The following is a 24,508-nucleotide window of genomic DNA, read 5'->3' on the forward strand; positions in this document are numbered from 1 at the left end:
CAGAAGGGTCTCCGAGCTGCAAGCACTCATAGCTGTGGAACCCTTCATCATCTTCCATGCTGACAGGGTATGCCTCAGGACTAACCCAACCTTCACGCCCAAGGTGGTGTCCAGTGTGGCTCTCAACCAATCCATTTATTTGCCCACCTTTTTCCCTAACCCACAGAACAAGGGGGAAAGGATCCTGCACTCTCTAGATGTGCACAGAAGCTCAGATATTATCTAGACAGGACTAAATCCTTCAGAAAGTCTGATCAATTGCTGGTTAGCTTTGCTACAGGGGCAGAGGGCAACGCCATCTACAAAATAACCATCTCCAAATGGATAGCACACTGCATCCATTTCTGCTACAAACAACACGAAAAGCCTCCCCCCAAGGGGGGTCAGGACTCACTCCACCAGAGCAGCCTCCTCCTCTGCAGCTTTCCTCAGAGGAGTCCCCACCAGGGACATCCTGGAGGCTGCCACCTGGACATCTGTTCACACCTTCACCAAACATTACCACCTGCCTATCTTCTCCAAATTCAGGGCAGGGTTTGCCTCTGCAGTCTTTCAGGGCATCTTAGCCAGCCCCTAGTTTCTTTGACTGCCTCCACCCTTTTCCTCAGCTTTGGGTATCAACCCAAATGTGATGACTGCAACAGTGAAATATGAAGAACATAGTACAGATGTTCTTCATCTCACATTGCTGCAGTCCTTACACTTGGGTAGTCCGCTGTCCTCGGTCGGCCCGAATATCAAAGTATAAGGCTGACGTCGGTCAAGGCGCATTTGACTGACATCAGGACGTCAGGGTACAAATGCGCATGACCGACGTCATATCCTCAGTCTTTTTTGCCGCATGGTCCGATGCAGAAGCAGTGTTGCAAGTGCCGGTTGGCGTTCTGAAATTGTTCAATTTCGGAGTTTCAGACCGAGTCAAAGTTGGCTAAGTACCCCGTTGGGGAATATTTTAGTTTTTTCTTGCCTCAGTGGTTTACCGGATGTCAGAAAAAGTGAATAATTGTATTTCTTGTGGGAAACAGATACCGCATAGAGACTATCATACTTTGTGTATTCCTTGTTTAGGGCCTGAGCACGACGTTGTTGGGTGTCGCTCTTGTGCTAGATTCAATAAGCGCACTATAAAGAGAAGATTAGATTGTGCCAGGTTAGTCTTCGAAGCGGTGCAATTATAAAATGCCATCGGATGCTCCGACGCCCGCTTCTTCGAAGAAGCGCAAGGATAAAGCAGTTAAACCTAGGCTAGAGGAACCGTCCGTACCGGACGCCGGTTCTTTAGAGGTGTCGGTGGAGCCGGTGGTTCCACCGGAGGTTTCTTTGGGATCCCAGGGAGAGACTTTGTTATTGCAGGATGTGGCCTCTCAGGAGGCAGGTCAGGCTGATGGGGCTTCTCAGGTTACTATACTCCCCTCCCTGCCTAGGGTGGTTAGGCCCTCTCCTTCTGTTTCCAAGGCTTCTACCAGGGGCAGGCCAGGTTTAGCTTCAGTTGGTGTTACCCCTAGTTCTTCAGGAACTGTGCCCAAGAAGCATATGCTTAAAATAGCAGAAGATTTGATTACTTTGATTAGGGGTTCTATGCCCCCTCCTGATAAGAGACCTAGGGTGGAGCCTGAGCTAGGAGTTTTGAGCAGGCTTCAGATGTTTCAGAGTCTTGGCTGAAGACTTGCAGGAGTACTCTCCTTATTCTGATTCTGATGTGGATGATTCTACTCCTTCTGCTTCTTCTCCTGAGGATTTTTCTTTTTCAGAAACTCTTCATTCCATGAGGGAGCATTTTAAGTGGGAAGGTCAGGACTTCTCTGATTCCAGGAAAAGGCTTAGGGAATTTTGTTTTACCCCAGCATAGGCCTTTGGCTATACCTCCTGTTTTGGATGTAGTGGAAGATGTTTTACAGAGGCTTCTCTTAATCCTGATTCTTTGCCTCCTGCTCCTGTTAAACCAGATAGGTATTACAGGGTGCCTGAAGCTCATAAGTATCTTTTTAAGAGTCCTAGGGCAGACCCAGAAACTGTTAACCAGGGGCCTAAAGGTGTTAAGGCTTCTGTTGTCAAGAATCCGGTTCCTGCAGATAAAGAGGCCAGGGCCTTGGATAGATGGGGAAAGAAGGTTTATACTTCTTCCACTCTAGCTATGAGGGCTTTGAATTGCCAGTTTCACATGTTGAAATACCAAAACTATCTCCTTTCACAATTGAAGTCTAAGGTTGATGCTCTGGCAGAAGGTATTGATTGTAAAGAGTTGCAAGATTTAGTACATGTTTCTGAACAGGTGGGTAAGCATTCTTTGCAATGTGGTTTTGATGCTATACAGGCCTCGTCTAGGGTGGCTGCCACTGGGTCAGTTCTTCGCAGGCACGCCTGGCTGAGGGATCAAAATTTATCTGACCATGTTAAAACAAGGATTTTAGATGCTCCTTTACAATCTGATGTGTGGTTTGGTTCTCCTGTTGAGGCAGTTTTAAAGAAAATGGAAGACAAGGCTAAGTCTATGCAGACTGTTAAAGATTTTTTGCAGGTTCAGCCCCCAAAGTTTAGTAGAAATTGGCCTACTAAGGGGTGGACGTATCCTTCTTATGATTCCCAGTCTAGGGGTAGATCTAGACGTGGTAGGGGCAGAGCTCAGGGCTCTTTCAGGCCTAGAACAGGGAGTTCTCCTGCACAGTCTTCGGTGAGGGCAGGGGTCAGTCCTTTCGTAAACAGACCCAATGACCTACCTTTTCAGCTGCCAGAGCCTTCTCGTCTGGCAGCACCTTTGGGAGGAAGGTTGGCACTTTTCAAAGAAAATTGGAGTTTAATTACCCAAGACAGATGGGTATTGGATATCATACACCACGGTTACAGGTTTTATTTCCATACCTTGCCTCCTTTCAAAGGCATGCCAGACGTTCCTCCTCAACAAAGAATAGAGGCTCACAAGCAAATTTCTCTGTTATTTCAAATAGGGGCCATACAGCCGGTCCCTATGCCAGAAGTGGGCCTAGGATTTTATTCTCGCCTGTTCCTAGTACCAAAGAAGGGGAACACGTGGAGACCAATTTTGGATTTATCTATCCTCAACACTTATCTGGACATTCCCAAGTTCAAAATGTTGACGTTACAGCAGCTTTTACCTCTGCTGGGCAAAGATCATTGGATGGTAACTTTGGATCTCAAGGAGGCTTACCTTCATGTTCCTATCAGACTGAGTTGCAGGAAGTATCTGCGTTTTCGAGCTGGGACTTCTCACTATCAGTTCTCTGCATTGCCCTTTGGCTTATCTGCTGCGCCCAGAGTGTTCACGAAAGTTCTGGCTCCAGTGATAGCTTTCTTCAGGTTAAAAGGAATACAAATCTATCCTTATTTGGACGACTGCCTGATTCTGGCTCAAGGAAGGGACGAGCTTCTTCATCATTTGGAATATGTGATAGCAGTGCTAAGATGCCTGGGGTATTCTGTGAACGAAATAAAGTCCAGTTTAGTACCCTCTCAGGACATGTGCTTTCTGGGTGTAAGACTGAATACAGCATCCCAGATGGCCTTTTTGACCCCGGACAAACAAAAGAATCTTTCCCTTTACTTCCGTCAACTATCTCATCAGTCCGGGCTGACTGCAAGGACAGTCCTTCAAGCCTTAGGGTTCATGGCATCTTGTATTCTGGTGCTTCCCAATGCCAAACTGCATATGAGGAAGCTACAATGGTATCTCAAAAATGTATGGACACAGCACTGCCAGGATCTGGACACTGTCATTCAAATAATACCTTGCATTCAGAAGGAATTTTTGTGGTGGGCTCAGGAATGTCACCTAAACAAGGGACTCTCTGTGACCCGGCCAGAGGCGAGTCAGATTTTAATGACAGATGCCTCAGACAAAGCTTGGGGAGCTCATCTAAATGGAAAGTGGATACAAGACAAGTGGCCTGTCAGACTACAACATCTACATATCAACTTGAAGGAGATGTTAGCAGTCCAGTTTGCATTAATAGCTTTCAAGGATTTACTTCTTCCAGGGCAGGTGTTGATTCTAACAGACAACACAACTGTCATGTGGTACATCAACAAGCAAGGGGGAACACATTCTTATCCTCTATGCAGGCAAGCAATGATTTTGTGGGAGACTGCTCTCAGTTTACAGCTCAATCTTCAGGCAAGGTTTCTGCCGGAGCACAGAACTCCTTAGCAGATGTGTTGAGCAGGCAATTATGGATCCCCACAGTGGAAATTGGATCCTCATGTATTTCAGAAATTGACAGTGTCATGGGGAACTCCAGACATAGATCTGTTCGCTTCTCCACTAAACCACCAGCTGCCAAAGTTTTGCACAAAAGGTTTCATCCCACAGCTTGGAAAGTGGATGCTCTTTCCTTCAATTGGAGCAATCTTCATGTGTATGCCTTTCCGCCTCTGCCTCTCCTCCCAAAGGTACTACTAAAGGCCAGACAAGACAAGCCAAGGATGATTTTGATAGCTCCAGATTGGCCTCGACAGCATTGGTACCCATTACTGAGAAGCCTGGTATGGAAGCCTCCATGGCCTTTGCCTTCGATTCCACACCTGTTGTCTCAGGAGGACAGTCATTTGCTCAATGTCAAGCTTCACTCTCTGCATCTAACAGCCTGGCATATTCTGTTTTGAACCATAGTAGGCCTCCACTTCCACAGCAAGTTTTGAATGTTATTTTGGAAGCTAGAAGGCCTAGTACAAGGAAAGTGTACGCAGATAAATGGAAGAGATTTTTATTTTGGAGTGCAGCAAAAGATTTTGATGTTTCTGAGCCTAATTTAAGTGTGGCTCTTCAATATCTTACTGAGTTACTGGACAAAGGTTTGTCTTTCTCTTCTATTAAGGTTCATGCTGCAGCAATTTCGGCTCACTATGATTGTGACCCACCATTGTTTTCTCATCCTTTGTTCAAGCAATTCCTTAGAGGGGCAAAGAATATAAGACCCCCACGAAGAGCTCCTACTCCTGCTTGGGATCTCAATTTTGTGTTGGAGAAACTCACTCTACAACCTTTTGAGCCTGCAGCTACTGCTGAATTGAAGTTTTTATCATGGAAGACTGCTTTTTTGTTGGCTATTACCTCTGCAAGAAGGGTTTCTGAGTTGCAGGCCCTTATGGCGTTGAGCCTTTCTTAATTTTCCATAAGGATAGGGTATCTTTACATACTAATCCTTCCTTTATGCCTAAAGTGGTTTCTAGTGTGGCTTTAAACCAAACTATTCATTTGCCTACTTTTTATGCAAATCCCCAAAATAAAGGGGAAAAGATTTTGCACACCTTAGATGTACACAGGCAGCTGCGATATTATTTGGACAGAACTAAAGGGTTCAGGCAGTCTCAGCAGTTATTTGTTTCTTTTGCTTTGAGTTCTCAGGGCAAGCCTGTGTCAAAACAAACTATTTCTAAGTGGATTGGGTTTTGCATTGCTTTCTGTTATTCCCATCATGGCAAGGAGATTCCAGCTGGGATTAGGCCTCATTCCACTAGGGCTACTGCCACTTGACAGCTTTTTGAGGGGGTGGCAACTAAGGATATTTTGGAGGCAGCTACTTGGAGTTCAGTGCATACTTTCTCTAGGCATTATCACCTACCACTTTACTCTAAATCCAAGGCTGGTTTTGCCACTGCTGTTTTGCAGGGCATTTTGGCAGCTCCTGCTTCCTTATAGTCTGGCCATCCTCCCTTACCTCTGCTTTGGGATTCTACCCAAGTGTAAGGACTGCAGCAATGTGAGATGAAGAACATAGTACAGTTTTGTACCTACCATAAATGTAGATGTTCGAAGATCCACATTGCTGCAGTCCAATTTACCTCCCTCCTTCCCCTCTGTAGTTAGAGGCGGTTGTGTGGGTTGGGTTGGCAATATGAGGTATATTGTATATATTGTATATATTGTACATATTTTTAGTGCTAGGATGGTTGGTTGTTTGTTTGCTGTCTTTTGGTTTTGACCTTTATTTTTAGGGTCTTCTGACATCTGGGGCAAGAAAAGACTGAGGATATGACGTCGGTCATGCGCATTTGTACCCTGACGTCCTGATGTCAGTCAAATGCGCCTTGACCGACGTCAGCCTTATACTTTGATATTCGGGCCGACCGAGGACAGCGGACTACCCAAGTGTAAGGACTGCAGCAATGTGGATCTTCGAACATCTACATTTATGGTAGGTACAAAACTGTACTTTGTGTACACTTACCATAAATGTAGATGTTTGAGTGCATTCACTGTTGCAGTCCTGGTTTCCCTCCCTCCATCCACCTCTTCTTTCTTCTCTTTCGTTACAAGGGACATATTGGTATTTACTTTCTACTGGTGGGGTTCTTCCACCAGAACCTGGCTCTCACTTGGGGGTTCATGACAGGTTAGGGCAAGAAAAACTGATGTAATGGCGTCGGCTGCCTTACTTTATACTACTGACGACCTGACATCAGTCCTGAAGTGACAGCAACTGACGCAGAAATACTAAGCCTCTGGTATTTGGGCCGGCCGAGGGCTACCCTGGCAGGGATAACCCAAATGTGATGACTGCAACATTGAATACACTTGAACATCTACATTTATGGTAAGTGTATACAACTGTACTTTTTCATGCTCCCATTCTTCATATTCTGCACTTAATGGAGGAGAGGCAAATGTTTCCTGTCCTACCAGCAACAGTTAGTTGCAGGAGAGATTGGCATTAGGATCATACTTATTATATGAAGGTGTTCACATGTGGGTTCTGTCATGCTAGACAGAACACTTTTTTGTAAGTAGAAGTCACAGTTCTTAAAACTGGAATTTTCATTTGCTTGCATTCATACAGATTGTTGCTACTTAAGGACCAGATTTTGTTATTGCAGCCAAAAGGAAAGAAAGCAAGAATTCAGTGCTGAGAAGTATGTGCTGGTTGCATTTCAAGAGAAATTGCATTACCTGTATGTTTAATATTTAACATGGGAAACACATAAGTTAATTTACTGTTAAATGAGCACATGACACAACTGTACTTCTGCCTAATGTTGCAGAACCTATCCAACCATACAACATGCAAGTTTTGGCCTTGGCTAGCAGTTTGGTAATTAGAGAAGTTAGCCAAAAAGAGATGGGAGTGAGCATCTGATGCTGGCTCTCTCATGCTGGGGTGAAAGATTTGGCTGATTTTCACCACAGGGCTGTCAGTTGTGAGAAACCCTGCAAGTGCAGTCTAGTACGGACTAGAGAGAATGAGCCTGGCAATGAGCTCGCAGAGTTTCAGCTTAGCATTGCATACTGGGTTTGTGGAAGTGTGTACTGGCTCAGCATAGTAAGTGTTTCACCACACTTTCCAGCCCTTTGTGGAGAGGTGGAGATGTGTGCAATGGAGGAGCAGAAAGGCCTGCTGGCCCTCACTGAATATACCGCAGTCACACACTGAAATAAGAATAGTAACTAGTGGTGTCCCTCAGGGATGCATTCTGGGGCCACTACTCTTTGATGTGTATTTCTCTGAAGTTAAAGCAGACGCCAAAGGCCTAGGGCTGATAACGTTTACCAATGAGTGCAAATTTGAAGTTGTCATAAAAATCCCATCTGACCTATATATTCTTCAGGAGAGTCTAGCTCATGCTGAAAAGTGAAACTTGGACCATGATTTCAAATTAAATGCCAAAAAATGCAGCATTGTATCCTTTGTTATATCTGGATACTCCTCTTCCTGTCACATTGGCGACATCCCCCTAAAAATTCTGACATTAAGGACATGGGTACCTTCATTGGCAATGCACTATCCTTTGACTACAGTGTGATCATTGTTGTTAGAAGTCCTTTTATATAGCCATACTAAAAACTAAGGACATGTCTTACATAAAGTCATTGCAACCTCTGTGTTTCTGTTATTATGTCAGTAGTAGAATATAATGAAAAAAAAAGTAATCTCCATGGTATCCCTGAAGTCTCAAAACAACCCCACTAAACAAGTGTAGTCGGTCGAAAAACAAAACAGTATAAGAAACTTCTCTGTGTGGGAGATTTTCATTCCATATATTTCTAGTTAATCACTGTATATTTATCAGATCAGACAAAAGTAGTAGAAGTAGCGAACTTGTACTCGTCTTAAGAAAGAAAGTAAAAAAAAAATATATATATATATATATATATATATATATATAAAATTATACAGAATTACTAAGTATTTGAAAGTAATCCAAGCAAGGCAGGCAGTCTGTTTCCAGTCGAAAATCCTTAAGTACACAGACAAGCGATCCAAGTAAAACAAAAATAGAGAGTAATAGTTTCCTCACAAGCTAAATAATATATATATATATATATATATACTTTTTATCAGGCAAGGGAGTGGTTTATTGTGCTGTAAAACAAAGTGTTATTGGTAGACATATTAAATTCACATCCCTTCCCTATCAGTGTGACATTCGAGCTGGTCCTGCCCTATTTAGTAACTGTCATAATAATATAATGCTTATGTACTTTAAATAAAATTTATAATGATGTGGTACAGCTTATGTAACCAGATTATTATGTAGATTATGAAGTCTGTGATTTTATCCAAGACAATATACTACATGGCTGGAAATATGTCAACCTTAGTCCATTTGGCAATCAAAAATATATATATATAAATATATACATATACACTTTGCATGTAAAAAATCAATTGTAAAAATCATATTCTATTTTCATAACCTATTATTAACAAAGATTGCTTTCATCCTTCTAGACTTCTTCAGGTCTGTGTACAAGAACCCTAAAAAATTATCTATAAAAATATATATGATTGTATAATTAGTTAGTATTGTTATTACTTATCATTTTGAATAACATGGAAAAAAGAGAACCAGAAAAAGAAAAAAATAATAATTAAAAATGTATGATGATGAAAACAAAATATACACTTAAATTATAACTGATTTAAAATGCTATTTTAAACCAACTGATAGATTAAAATAAAATAAAATTAGTCATGTAAACAGTGTGGCAATTTTCTAAGTTTCAGTACACTTTTAATTGAACAGTAGTAGTTTAGTCCAGACTTCCTAAAAGAGTTCAGCTTTAATTGCCACATGAGTTCATGTTTGTTCAGAATATTCAGGATGTCTCCTTCAAGATCACCCATGTCTATGTGATCCAGGATCTGGAATTTAAAACCTGTATGTCTTTTATGAAGAGAAAGGTGTTTGGCTAGTGCATTATTTTTACATCCAGAGCAGATTTCTGACAGATGACATGAAATCTTACGCTTGAGTTTATTTACAGTCTTGCCCAGATAGAATGCGTCACATTCATTGCACTGTGCCCTGTAAATTTCTTTTGTAGTGTTACAGTCACCCCCTGCACTAGTCTTAATGATTTTCTTTAAATAAGGGCAATAAAAAGTGTCATCAAAATGTACTATTAGTTTCACATCTTTTAGTGTTTTTCTCATATGGTCTAGGTTTAAATTCAACAAAACTTCTAATGTTCCTGGCCTTCCTATAAACAAAGGATGGGGCTTCACCTAAGATGTTATTCAGAAAAGGGTTTCCTGTGACAGTGTCCCAGTTTTCTTCAATAAAATTTTTGATACTGTGATAATCCAACTTGTATGTCAGGATGCAGCTATTTTTGCATTTGTTATTCTGTGTGGAATTTCTTAACATTCTCCTACTGGGGAGGTTGAGTGAAGATGCTTCAGTCCTTTTCAGTTCTATAATCGGTTCCAGGATGTTTGTTAACATCTGACTTTCATAGCCTCTTACTAGAAAATCATTCTCTAAGTTGTTCAGGTTTCTCAAAAATGGTTCCATCCCTGTGGTAATTCTAGCTAATCTATAGCCTTGGGACTTCACTACATTATACCTGTGTTTTGTAGGATGTAGACTTACTGTGGAGTAATAAGTTAACCCTCGTTGGTTTTCTGAATAGATCAGTGGTGATTCTGTTATTGTTGGTGTCCTTGGAAATCTGCATATCTAAGAAAGTGGTTGAAGTATAGCTATGGGAAGAGGTAAACTTTAGGAAGGGGGTTGTTTGATTGAGGTAAGTGATAAAATCTCCAAGCTGGAAGGTGTCACCTACCCACAGAGTAAAGATGTTGTCAATAAAATGGAAGTAGCATGTGATATTCTGCATGTAGTCTGTGTTGTTTAAAACATAGTCTTCCTCCCACTTGTCCAGGGCTGTGTTAACTATGCTAGGAGCCATGGCAGCCCCCATTGCTATACCAGTTTTTTGTTTGTAGTGACTGCCATTGAAAGTAAAGAAACCGAAGTCCAGTACAAGATTAATGAGCTTGCTTAACTTTTGCAGTTGTGCCTGTGTACCTTGATTATGTTTCTTAAAAGACTCCATAGCTGCTGTTATACAGTAATTGTGAGGGAGCACTGTGTGCAAGGATTCCACATCAACAGTTAATAAAATACTGTCGGCTTCCACTGTAATTTTTTTATTTTCCTCAAAAAATCCATTGAATCTCATGTGTATGACTTATTCTTTTCTGCTAAAGGTTTCAGCAAGTAATCAAAGTAAATGTCTGTGGCTTCAGTAAGGGAACCTCCACTTGCTACCACCGGTCGATATGGTGGGTCTTCTCTGTTCTTGTGTGGTTTTGATATTCCAAAAAAGTAAGGTAAACGTGGGCATGGGCTCCATAAATAATTATAAAGATTTTCAGTAAGAAGTTTTTCTTCCCATAATGTAGTGAGATTAGTTTTCCATAAATCATATGCTCTCTTTATGTCATCCATGGTAAACTCATAAAATCTGTTATCCTCCACCATGTTCTCTATTGGTTGTAGCTAGTGGTATCAGTCACAAGTATACCTCCTCCCTTGTCTGCCTTCATTACACACCTGGATTTATCATTGCCTAGCTCAGTCAATGCTTTTCTTTCTCCATGTGTTAAGTTATAACGTTTTTTCTTAGGAGGTCTTTTAAGGAGTTTCCTGATATCCATCTCACATTCCACTTCAAAAGCAGCTAATGTTTGATGTAGTGGTGGACAAATAGCTGCTAGGCCTTTTTTATAGTTTCTTCAATAGGCTTATTTTCAATGTCATTACTTTTGCCATGAAACTGTACCCTAAGTTGAGCTTCCTCTCAAACATTTTAAGGTCTGTCTGTACCTGAGCAACCTCACTCCTGCAGCTTGGTACAAAGGGAAGTCCTTTGGACAACACACTTTTTTCATCTTCAGTCAGTGTTTTAACAGAGTGGTTCCAGATACCAGATACCAAAGAATACCAAAGCCACACAAGAACAGAGAAGACCCACCTTGTAGGCTGGAGGTAGCAAGTGGAGGTTCCCTTACTGAAGCCACAGCCATTTACCTTGATTACTTGCTGAAACCTTTAGCAGAAAAGAATAAGTCATACATAAGAGATTCAATGGATTTTTTGAGGAAAATAAAAAACATTACAGTGGAAGCTGACAGTATTTTATTAACTATTGATGTGGAATCCTTGTACACAGTGCTCCCTCGCAATTACTGTATAACAGCAGCTATGGAGTTTTTCAAGAAACATAATCAAGGTATACAGGCACAACTGCAAAAGTTAAGCAAGCTCATTAATCTTGTATTGGACTTCAATTTCTTTACTTTCAATGACAAACACTACAGACAAAAAATGGTATAGCAACGGGGGCTGCCATGGCTCCCTCATAGCTAACATAGCCCTGATTAAGTGGGAGGAGGACTATGTTTTAAACAACACAGACTGCAAGCAGCATATCACATGCTATTTACATTTTATTGACAACATCTTTATTGTGTGGGAAGGTGACACCTTGCAGCTTGGAGATTTTTACTCGTTTGATTTAATTTTAGTTTACATTTGTCATTTATAACATGTAGTTCTGCAAGCAATACAGTAAACAAATGAAAAAGTCGTATGTATCAGAAAAATAAAAGAACACCAATTGATGACAGCTGAAGGTTTCAGATGCTACTTTTGTAGTAGCCAGGAGTTAACTGTGTCATTTAACTGCAATTTCAGCAAACCATCTTTATTGTGTTTGATAATATTTCAGTATTTTTTTTTACAGTTTCTGTATTAAATTATTCATTTTAAGTATGTGTCCCAACCCATAACTCCAGTCTCTTTCTTTTACAGTGAGGAAGTCTGCATTTTGTCTGCATCTGGGACAGCAGCTGTACTGAACCCCAAATTCCTGCAAGATGGCATCACGGAAGGCTATCTGGAACACAGGTTGTCAAGGCAGCCTGACTTCTTTTCCATAGGGTCAGAGAAGGGAGAGGTTGAGTTTTTTCTGCAGAGCAAGGATAGTTCCTCTACACTAGGGTAGGTTACAGTATTACAGTGCAGGAAGCAGGAAACCCTTTGATTCGTACTAACCACCAATGTTTGGAACTCAGCACCCAGTCAGAGTCTCTGTTTTATTTCTAACTGCCTGGCTAAGGTAACAGTAACACCTATGGCTACTAACTATGTACATTCACTAACTAATCTCACTGTTGTTTTGTCGTGATACAGACCCATTTGTTAACTTTAAGATATGTACTGTTATTTGGCATATTTTGTGTATAGGAAAGATCAAGTTCATGAATAACAGTTTTTTAAATAAAATAATGATCATTAAGTAATAATTTCTGCTGTTTGTTGAAGCATTAGTCAGTGTAGTAATCTGACAGCTGTCTTTAAGGTACTCGGTTTAGTGTTACCAGAAGTCCCAGTGCATTCATGAGATGTGTTTTTTTATTTGCACTTATTGGTAGCTTTTCTTCATCTAAAGAAGTCTGCAGTCAGTGCAGAGGATTAAGGCTATTACTATTAACAAGCCACTTCCACTTAGGTTTGAGTCCCTCAACCTCCATTTGTCTACTTTGTAACTCTGAGAAAATTACTTAACCAGATAGTGCTCCCAGGCTGACTCAGAAAAAAGTCCATGTGGATCAGTGCTCTAACCTAGATGAATAACAAACAAATAAAATAAATACATGTTCTTTGTTTCACGTTTTAGTACGTTAGCACCATCAGAGGATTAAGGCTATTACTATTAACAAGCCACTTCCACTTAGGTTTGAGTCCCTCAACCTCCATTTGTCTACTTTGTAACTCTGAGCAAATTACTTAACCAGACAGTGCTCCCATGCTGACTCAGAAAAAAGTCCATGTGGATCAGTGCTCTAACCTAGCTAAATAACAAACAAATAAAATAAATACATGTTCTTTGTTTCACGTTTTAGTACGTTAGCACCATCAGATTTATGCTGACTCAAGGTAGCCCTGTGGGGGTAATTGTCCTAAAAGTGTGTCCTGAATGTAGTCAGATGACTCATCACAGGTGTAGGGATATCTGTCTCTGCCATTATTGTATCACTCCATTGCATTGCTAGTCTTTTATATTGACCTTTGGCCTTGCCAATCATGGTATCTTTTTCTAATGATCTTTCCTATTGTATATGTCTGAAGTGTGAAAGTAGTCATCCTGTCATTTTTGTTTCCAGAGAATACTTGAATTTTTCTCTCTTTTAGTATCGTTTTTTTTTAATTTTTTGGCAGTATATATTCTTTACCAATACCGTAATATAAAGGCATCAGTTTTCTTCTTGTCTCATTTCTTCAGTCATTATTAAAAACATCACACATTGAACAAGTCAAATCTTCATGCACAAAGATACATCTCTGCAGCTGAAGATATTTCCTAAATCCATTGTTACCGATTTGTGACTGTTGTAGTTCTTGACTGCTTGTCATTTTATTGTTGCATACATCTCAACCTCTTAGTGCAAGAAATCTGGACAAAGCTTAAAATGACTGGACAAAGGCCCAAATATAGGCATAGATTTTAAATGTTGCTCTCATAAACGTAGAAATTTGCTAAAATAACATGATTTATATTAGCATGCATTTTCTGAAGGATATAAAGTGTAAAACTAGTGACTTTAAACCTCAGTGATTTATGAGAAACAGAACAAAAATATGAGTCAATAATCTGGACATTCTGCAAATGTGGACAATTGAGTGGTATGCATTAATGATTAGTAATCCAAGCATGATGGAGTTGTCTACTGTTTCAGTGTCATCAACATGTTTTAATACGTACCGTAGACTGATTCTGCCGGTGCTAATCATTCTAATAGCTAATTTGGAATGGTTAGCATTGACAGAATTATTCAGAATTTGACCGCCATATAATTTCTGGGCATTTGTTATGACATCACTTTTATTAGTCCTCAGTGTTGTTCTTGCCTAAGATCAACTCATTTTAAGCGTACATTTGCAGTAGTAGTTGATTTCTGTTACCTTCCTGAGTCTGTGTATGGCATTTTTGCTAGACAGGGCAGGATAGTGCTGTGTCACTGAATCCTGTATGTTGGCTGAGATACAGTTTCTACAAGTACTTAGCTTCCAAATCGTGATGTCCATAACTCTAATGATGCTGTGGCCAGTGTTAGCTTTTCTATTTAACAGCTTATCTTTTTTTTTAAAGTGGCAAGCAACTGCCTAGTTATAAATAGAGGATGTTGCATGATGTGCTATTTCTTCTCCCACTGTTGCCTCTCTAGCATGTTTCTTGAAACTGTTCTTTTCATGCACAGACCGTGGCACCTGTGCAGTACAGCCCTCATTCCCATCTTATGGCAAGAGTTCCATCTGGTTTATACAAAATAATTCATCCCTTTACATCAGGCTTTTATATATTAATTAAAAAAAAAAACAGTGAACATTTTTTTTTATTTTCAAACACACACACACCTGCAAATGCACACACTCCTGCATGCGCACAGTAAAATCAGGACTTCTGTTATTCAGTTTATTTCACACATAACAGTTTTTCTGGACAATATAGCAATACCTAGTCTAGTTCTCTTATACTGTAAATTAAAGAAAGCTGTGTATTGTAATTTATTTCACTGTCACCACTAATCAGCCACTGTAGCAGTCTCCCAAACACACTTCATACCCATAAGTATCATCATGTCTGTCTTCTCGGGGATTGTATATATATTTATTTGTGTGTGTGCGCGCGCGCACGTGCATATATGCCCCCCCCAGGGCCAGTCATGAACAGTCATTGTAATACATTTCTTTATGGAATGCCAGTTCATTCCAGTCATGTCAACTGATGTCCTTAATTTAACTGAATCTTAACTATTCAACTTCACATATTCATTATTGATGTGTTTGGGAGCCTACTTTACCAGTCAACTAGTCCAATTTATTTATGTTTTTTTTTTTTGTCTTCAGAAAGTGATTTTGTACATTGTTTATAAAAACAAATTTCAAGATATAACTATGTAAGAACAGTGGTGTGACTTAAGACAGGAGTGCATAGGAACACAGTAGTGTGGCTGTTGAGTTTGGGCTGTTTTGTAACGTTGTGGAAGACTTAAGCTCAGAATGACTAAAACTGTTAATTGTGAGCTTGCTTTTGTTTTGAATAATGCTTGCTAAGAATTTTGCCATTGTAGGATATTTTATCCTGTAACTTGTACAATATGTTCGATGAGGCTTGAGTTTTGCCTTGTACATTGTCATTTCACACTACTTTAAGAAATGCTAATTTCACACAGGCAGCAAAAGCACTTTGCAGCAGATTTGCTCCCTGGTTTTGACACTCACATTTGCTGATTGGATGCTCCTCAACATCCTGTCCATGAGGTGTTGGTTTGTCAAGGTCTTGTTGATCCTGATGCAATTCCTTTCATGGCTCCGTGACACCCCCCCCCCCTCCCGTTAGGGAAGACCCTACACTGGTTTAGATTTAAACTGGGAAGTTGTTAGCCAGGCCATGCTAACTAGTGGGACATTGAGTCTGGCTGAATATGGATAGGTCTCTTGTTAATTGTTCATTGTTTCCTCCTCTTCCTTTGGCTGGCAGAGGGTACTTTATGTGGCTGTTTGTGGGAAAGGGCATGAAGTCTTTGATCCCGTGTCATGGAGCTTTACCATCCTCACAGAAGCTCTGATGTCTGGGTTGAGGGGATATTGGTTTTGTTCTTATTCTGATGATAAGATCCTGCAGCCTGTGTCTTGGTGCTGCATCTCTGGTCCACTCTTCAGAGAAGGGGCAGCTTTATAGGTTGCATCTGGTTGGGTCTTCAGGAGTGATATATGACAGGCTTACCTCGTCCCCTCTTGAAGAAGATTGTGACTTTGTCCTATACTCGTCTAGTCACTGATCTGAAAGGATTAGTTTTATGGGTCATTTAGCCCCTTTGGCAGTTCTCTGCTCTTAGCTGTTCCATGTTGCATGCTGAGTTCTGGAATATTTTAATAATCATCGGCTACTGGTGACTAAGGGAGGTTGTAAATCAGTCTTGCTGTTCATTTGCTATAGGAATCTCCTTTCTCAGAGTTGGCTGTCCCCTTGATGGCTTGATTTGCCTCGTTATTTGCTCTGAGTAGGGTTGTCCTTTCCTGGGTCCCATCAGTTTGTGTGGCATTCTGTATGAAGATTTGGAAGTTGCTGGAAAACCTTCCAGTTATGTTTAAAGGGGAGACACTGCCAGTGGGGTCACAGCTGTGCTGGAACATCCTCATTCTATTTGGTGCTGGTATTTTGATTGCACAGGGCACCTGTTGCTGAGCCTGGTCTCTTGTTGAAGCTTGGAATGTCATGTCCCATTTAGTGATGGGAGCAGGATGGAGACTCCGCATTAGCTAGTCAGGCCCCCTGGTGATGGCTGGTTCCATCATCTTGTAGTTGGACTTCTCCTTTGTTGTTCTTGAACTTCTTATTACACAGGCCTTTGTGTCTACTGCGAGTGCCTTGATCTTATGGTCTGGAAGTTCATCTGATGGTAATCTCCCTTCCTGCTAGCTCTGTCTCCTCCAGATTGTTATCTTCTTCTTTTTCTCCTGTTCTTTAAAAGGAATTCTGTTCCATTGCAGGTCCTCCTTTTCCATTTTCATTGTGGATGTTGACACCTTGGAGGGCAGTAGTAATGGGTGCTTCCCTCCCTAGACACAGATTTGGGATTGGGAGGATTGTTTGTCTCTTGGTACCCTGGAAGTGGGTAAGGTTGGTTATTCATTTAGACCATTACTGGGGAGGAAACTGAATTATATGTGCTACTGGATGATCAGCCTTCTTGCCTGGGCTGCAGTGTAGACCATACCTTGTTTACATTGTTGCCTCCATTGCTCCGTAGGTCTGCTGTTGATGAGATTGATTGCCTTGGCAATTTAGTTCCACTGCTTTTTTTTTGTAAAGTGATCTTTTTTGTTTACTGCCATGTAGTTGGGATTACTTTGGTGTTTCCTAATGTGCAGCTGCCTTGCTGGTTGTATTGCAATCCTCCATCTCCTCCTGCTATACTGGTTTAAATTCTTTGGAATTCAGCCCCAACATAGGACCTGTTAAAGCAGGTTCTATGCTAGATGTAACAGATATGTTCTTATAAATGTCAGTCATCTGCAAAGGAGGCCCTTCTAGATGAGTTAGGGATACACTCCATTAACCTCGCCAGAGGTGACTGGTATATCCATTAATCTAGGTTGTTAGATGTCCTGTATAATTCAGACAAGGTATATACTTAACAATGGGGTGCAAGTTTTCATGGCTGTTCTTTGTAGGTAAGTGTTCCTCTGTGCCAAAGGGCAAAGTGGCAAGTGCAGGGAATCATGGGATTTATAGGAAGTACAAGCCTATTTTACCAGAAGCCATGCATGTCTTGCAGTAACCGCTCTTAAGCTGTACCGCCCATTTTAAGGAGGGCAAGGCCTGCAAGTCCTGGAGTGAATTTTAGCGTACTAATCCAATTTAAGGTATGTGTGAAGGTCAACAGGGAATCTGACTGCTTAACATGCAAGAGAAGCCTATTCCAGAGCAGTGGGATGGTATGTGTGCTTAGCATTTTCCATCCATTTAGTTTTCTTTATTTCCTGATGCAGATTGAGATCTGTTCTTTTAGTATTGACTTCACTGTTAGACTTGTTGAGAAAAGGAGGTCACGGCAGTAGGATCCCTGAGACCATGGTAATCCTTTAAGACCCTGTATGACACGGACTACAGGGACAGGAATTCCAGCATCTCCTGATAGCTAAGATTTGTGAGGTTAGAGATCTTTTTTTCTTTAGGAACCTGTCAGGTTTTTCAAGTTTTTTGATATGTCTATTGAGGTATGTATGAAGGTGTGTTATATTCTGTAATGGGTCTAACCAGAGCAGAATTCGGCGAACTATAACATTCTTGGTCTTAAAAGAGACACCTTTGGCAATTAGTTGTGTGATATAGAAGGATTTTCTTAATACTTGTGCTACTTGGTAATCAAAGAGGGGGAGCCATAGACGCATGTGCCTAAGTCCTTGATCACTGTCTTACTTGATAATGGGGGGATGTCCTTCAAGGATGCATCTGCAGTCATAACAAATGGGTTGTCCTGTCGTCAGGCAGCCCTTCAGTCGGCCGGATTCCAAAGTCTGGGTCCGGCTTCGGCTGATGTCGCACTTCACCCGACGTCATCTCTGCTGGTCTTCGGGTATAAAGGCATCAGCCGACGCCATTTTCCTCAGTCTTTCTTGCCGCGCTCAAGCAGAAGCTGTTCGCAAGTGCCGGTCAGTCAGATCCAGAGATTACTACTACCGAATACTACTTCGAAGACTTCTAAAAAGCTAAGTACCCCGTTGGAGACTCTTTCTTGCCTCAGCCGATGTCAGAAAAAGTCAATAACTGTTTAACTTGTGGGAAACAAATACCTCATAAAGATTTCCACTCTTACTGCCTGCCTTGCTTAGGCCCAGACCACAACGTAGCAGCCTGTTCGGCCTGTGCTTCCTTCAACCGACGAACGCTTAGGCGTCGGTCGGAGTTTGCTGAACAATTTTTCGGCTCAGATTTTGCGTACATTATGCCGTCGGATCCTCCGACTACCCAAATTGTTAAAACGCAAAGAAAAAGACCGACACACGCAGTCCGCGGTTTCGGCCGAAACCACGGTTAAGCAAGCCGCGAGTGTCTCGGTTTCGGCCGAAACCGAGAAAACTGGTCAATCTTCAGCCGAATCCATGACTACTACTGAGGCTCCTGCTACCTTAGTTGAATCGGCCTCAGAAGTTTTGCCTACTACTGTGGTTCCTAGTGATTTATCAGACACCATTGCTTTGGATGTCTCTACCTCAGCACGTGGTGCTGCTAGGCCTCCTACAGCCATGTCTATTAAGGCCTTTGCCAGGGCTAAAGCAGCCAAAACTGTTAAATCAGTGCCTGTTAAGCCCCCCTCACACAGGCCCACTTCTAGTTCACAAATGCTTACTCTGGCTGAGGATTTAATATCCTTAATTAGGGGATCCCAATCCCACCCAGACAGGGCCTCTCAGCCCCCAGAAAAGAGACCTAGAGCAGAGCCCCCCGAGCCAGTGTCCTCTGATGATTCTTCGGATGACTCAGACATTACAGACCAGCCAGAGGCTCCTTTTTCTACTTATGAAGATTCAGATGCTGAAGAATCCATTCCATCTGCCTCTCCACCAGAGGAATTCTCCTTTGGGGAAACCTTACATGCCATGAGAGAACAATTCCAATGGCAGGGACAAGATTTCTCAGATTCAAGAAAAAGGCTTAGGACATTTCTGCACTTACCACAACATAGGCCCTTAGCTATACCTCCAGTACTGCCTGTTGTGGATGATGCATTTAATGATGTTTGCACTGCTCCTGATACTTTACCTCCAGCCCCTGCCAAACCAGATAGATTTTACAGGGTGCCAGACACTCATCACCACCTATACAAGGCCCCACTTGCAGATCCTGAGACTATATCCCAGGGGCCTAAGGCAGTAGCCTCGACATCAGCAAAAAACCCTATTCCTTCTGAAAGGGAATCCAGGTCCTTAGAGAGATGGGGGAAAAAAGTTTACACCTCTGCTACTCTCTCAGCTAGAGCTTTAAACTGTCAGTTTCATATGATCCAATACCAAGAGTTTATGCTTGATCAGTTAACTAAGAAGCTGTCCACTGATGACCCCTTAGATAAGAAATATGTTTTAGAAATGGTGAATAACATTCAGCAGGTTAGTAACCATTCTTTAAAATGTGGCTATGATGCACTGGAGGCTTCATTTAGATCAGCCATGACTGGCACACTGATAAGAAGGCATGCATGGTTGAAAGAACAGGTCTTGCCGGATCATGTTAAAGCAAAGCTGTTAGATGCTCCTATGGATAAGGCCAGTCTATTTGGTACACCTGCTCAGCAAGTAATGAAGAAAATGGAAGAGAAGGCAAAATCTGTACAAACAGTTAAGGATTTCTTACAGGTTCAGCCCCAAGGTTTAGCAGGAACTGGCCTGCCAAAAATTGGTCCTTTCCAGACTCCTCAAAATCTCAAAGAGGCAGGAATAGACGCTCTAGAGGCAGAAATCAATCCAGAGGAGGTGCCTACAGAGGACGACAGTGGCAAGGCAATAACCGAGGCACAGACACAACCACTGCCACTGCAACAGGACAATCACAGTGACTTGGCTCTGACACCGCCTACCAGGGAGCAAATAACAGCACCTTTAGGCGGAAAGTTAGCCTTATTTTCGAAAAATTGGCACTATATCACAAAAGACAAGTGGATTTTGCAAACCATAGACCAAGGTTACAGGTTCCACTTCCACACTTTACCAGTAAAAAGAGGAATGCCAAACCTACCTCCAAATCAAAAAACAGAAGCTCTAAAGCAGATAACGCAATTAACAAAGATAAGAGCTGTGGAAAGAGTACCAATAACAGAACAGGGCAAAGGATTCTACTCCAGACTCTTCCTAGTACCAAGAAAGGAGAAAAGTTGGAGACCTATTCTCGACCTGTCCATCTTAAACACATACATCATTGTCCCAAAATTCAAAATGCTGACCCTACAGCAACTTCTTCCCATGCTGGGCAAGGAGTGTTGGCTGGTAACTCTAGATCTCAAGGAGGCATACCTGCACGTCCCCATACGACCAAATTGCAGAAGATACCTCAGATTTCTTGCAGGATCAGAGCATTATCAATTCTCAGCATTGCCCTTTGGCTTATCTACTGCCCAGAGTATTCACAAAATGCCTGGCATCAGTAATCGCTCACTGCAGGCTACAGGGAATCCAAATTTATCCATACCTGGACGACTGCCTGTTACAAGCGGACAACAAAAGCAAGCTGACAACAGATTTACAAAAAGTCATTTGCTTACTACAAGCCCTGGGATACACAGTCAATTTACAAAAGTCAAGACTGATACCATCCCAAACAAGAACATTCTTGGGTGCGGAATTGGACACAGCAAAACAAATGGCATTCCTAACTGCAGAAAAGCAAAAACAACTCCCTCTTTACTTCTTGGCATTAACAAAGCAGAACAAACTAACAGCAAGAAAAGTACTGCAGGCCTTGGGCTTCATGGCATCATGCATAATCTTGGTCCCACATGCCAGACTGCATATGAGAAAGCTACAGTGGTACCTAAAGAATTTATGGTCTCAACACAGGCACAGCTTAGAAACCGAAATCCCACTAATCCCATGCCTGAAACAGGAGTTCCTATGGTGGGCTCAAGCATGCCAGTCAAACCCAGGCTTGCCCTTCCACAACTTTCAAGCAAGCCAAACCATCACAACGGACGCCTCAGACCTAGGCTGGGGCACATGTTGGACAAATGCATACAAGGATTGTGGACTCCAGACCAGCTGCACCTGCACATAAACCAAAAAGAAATGCTGGCAGTAAAACTAGCAATCCAGAAATTCAGACCATTCCTCAAAGAAGGCCATTTACTGATAAGGACAGACAACACCACAGTCATGTGGTACATCAACAAACAGGGAGGCACTCATTCATACCCCTATGCAGAATGACTCTGGACCTTTGGAATATGGCTCTGAGCTACAACATCCAGTTACAGGCAATATTTCTGCCGGAAAAGAAAACACCCTAGCAGACATGTTAAGCAGAACCACCTCGGATGCTCACGAATGGATGCTACACCCGGACATCTTCAAGGCCATCACAAAGAAATGGGGAATGCCACAAATAGACCTATTCGCATCCCCACTCAATCACCAGCTCAAAAATTCTGCACAAGGACATACCACCCACTTGCATGGAAGGTGGACTCTCTATCCTTCAGTTGGAAAGGCCTGACGGCATATGCATTTCCACCTCTTCCTTTGATGCACAAGGTACTACTGAAAATCAAAGAGGAACGCCCAAGGATAATCCTGATAGCTCCGAATTGGCCAAGACAACACTGGTATCCATTGCTGAGGAGCATGTCTCAGGGCAGAATGTGGTCAATACCCCTGATGCCTTTGATGTTAACTCAGAACAACTACAACATCATGCACCCAAACCTAAAAACCTTGCAACTGACTGGCTGGAACATCACATAGCAGCAACTAACCCAGACCTATCCCAAAGGGTTAAAGACATTATCCTTGAAGCCCGCAGACCTTCAACAAGAAGGAACTATGCAGGAAAATGGAAAAGATTTGTCATTTGGAGTACTGAAAGAGGGAAAGATGTGTCGAACATAGATATTGCTAACATCCTGGAGTACTTGGCAGAGCTTCTACATACAGGCCTGTCCTATTCCTCCATCAAGATACATGCATCAGCTATTTCAGCAGAATACAGCTTCGATCCACCTGTCTTTTCGCATCCTCTACTCAGGCAATTCCTCAGAGGGATCAAGAATGTAAAACCTCCTAGGAAACCACCATTACCAGCATGGGACTTGAACTTTGTGCTAGAAAAACTGACACTCCCTCCATTTGAACCAGCAGCAACAGCAGATCTTCAACACCTATCATGGAAAACTGCTTTCCTACTGGCAATTACTTCAGCAAGGAGGGTTTCGGAACTACAGGCCTTAATGGCAGTACAACCCTTCCTAATCTTCCATCAAGATAGGGTGTCCATGAGAACTAATCCTACATTTATGCCTAAGGTGGTATCCAGAGTGTCTTTAAACCAGGCAATCCACCTACCTACCTTCTTTCCCAATCCACAGAACAGGGGGGAAAGACTGCTGTATACCTTGGATGTACATAGACAGTTACGCTACTACCTGGACAGAACCAAAGCTCACAGAAAGACTGACCAGCTTTTAGTAGCCTATGCAACAGGAAGGGAAGGAAAAGCAATTTCCAAACAGACAATCTCCAAATGGATAGGAAATTGCATAAGATTCTGTTACTCCTACCACGGAAAACCAATTCCACAGAACATAAGACCTCATTCTACAAGGGCTACAGCCACTACCACAGCTTTCTTACGAGGAGTGGCAACCAAGGACATTATTGAGGCGGCTACTTGGACCTCCGTGCATACATTTGCCAAGCATTATAATTTACCTCTGTACTCTAGATCCCGAGCAGGGTTTGCCACTGCTGTACTGCAAGGGATCCTAACTACACCATAATTCTTCTTCCTCCTCCCTAGTTTGGCTATGGTATTCTACCCATTTGTTATGACTGCAGATGCATCCTTGAAGGACATAGTACAGTTTTGTACCTACCATAAATGTAGATGTCCGAACAGGATAGCATCTGCAGTCAGGATTACCCACCCTCCTTCCCCTCTGTGGTACTCCTAGGGTATTTACCCTCCTAATAGCTAGCTGGGGGGGGAGTCTCTTATGGTGTATTTGTTTGTATATATGCACATACATTGTTATTTTTTGTGTTTGCCTTCTACTTTTTTGGAAACATTGGCATTTATCCAAAATATAGCTTACCAAGAGGGCAACTGGCATCTGGGGCAAGAAACACTGAGGAAAATGGCGTCGGCTGATGCCTTTATACCCGAAGACCAGCAGAGATGACGTCGGGTGAAGTGCGACATCAGCCGGAGCCGGACCCAGACTTTGGAATCCGGCCGACCGAAGGGCTGCCTGACGACAGGACAACCCATTTGTTATGACTGCAGATGCTATCCTGTTCGGACATCTACATTTATGGTAGGTACAAAACTGTACTTTGTTGATGCAGTAGGTTGCAAGAATTAGATGTTTTCCAAAGGATATGATACTGCATGTCTTGGCATTTAGTTTACGCACTTTTGTGGTGCAACAGAAATTTCTCATGTTAATTCCTTTTGAAGGGTATTAGTATCATTTGTTGACTTAATGACTATCCTCAGCTTGCAGTCTGACCAAATTTTTAATGTTATGATTAATGAGGTTGGTGATGATGTGCTGAATGGCTTTACAGGCAGATTCCCAAGGCTAATAGGTCTGTAGTTTACAGGGTCGATGCTGGGGTCTCCCTTATGGAGGAGTGCCCGGGCATCACGGATTCAGGGATGTAGCCTGTAGCCAGGCTTAAGTTGAGCAAATTAAGGAGATAAATAGTGAGTATTTTCTTGACACGGTTAATTAGACAACCCAGTATAATGTTAGGACCCATGGAAGAGGTGTTTTTGGTCTTGGAGAGTGCTTTGCAAAGATTATCGTTTGAGATGGTTGGGGGTTCACTCAGGGATGTTTGGAGTGGTGGTGATGATGACTTCAGGGGTGAAACTGGCAGCAAACTTTCTTGATTGCTAGTAGGTTAGTATTGTATTTTGGATTGGAGTAGGTGTCATCATTATAGAGAAGTTCAGAGCAGTGATGTGAATTATTCCTTAATTTTCTAACAT

General features: G+C 42.0%; 1 protein-coding gene across 25 annotated transcripts in view; it reads left to right on the forward strand.

The window, feature by feature from the left end:
• C2CD5 (C2 calcium dependent domain containing 5) overlaps positions 1 to 24,508 on the forward strand; it is a 1,731,257-nt gene that overhangs the window by 1,198,882 nt on the left and 507,867 nt on the right. For 18 of the 25 annotated variants that reach the window (XM_044087723.1, XM_044087713.1, XM_044087697.1 and 15 more), the window contains one exon: positions 12,052 to 12,240. In XM_044087723.1, the coding sequence (XP_043943658.1) occupies positions 12,052 to 12,240 (189 nt within the window). The remainder of the gene's footprint in view (positions 1 to 12,051; positions 12,241 to 24,508) is intronic. The other 7 variants (XM_044087716.1, XM_044087718.1, XM_044087717.1 and 4 more) reach the window with 1 other exon arrangement.

Source organism: Protopterus annectens, chromosome 11.part0 (assembly GCF_019279795.1).
Source record: "Protopterus annectens isolate FY-2018-M chromosome 11.part0, PAN1.0, whole genome shotgun sequence".
In the NCBI taxonomy this organism is placed as follows: domain Eukaryota; kingdom Metazoa; phylum Chordata; order Ceratodontiformes; family Protopteridae; genus Protopterus; species Protopterus annectens.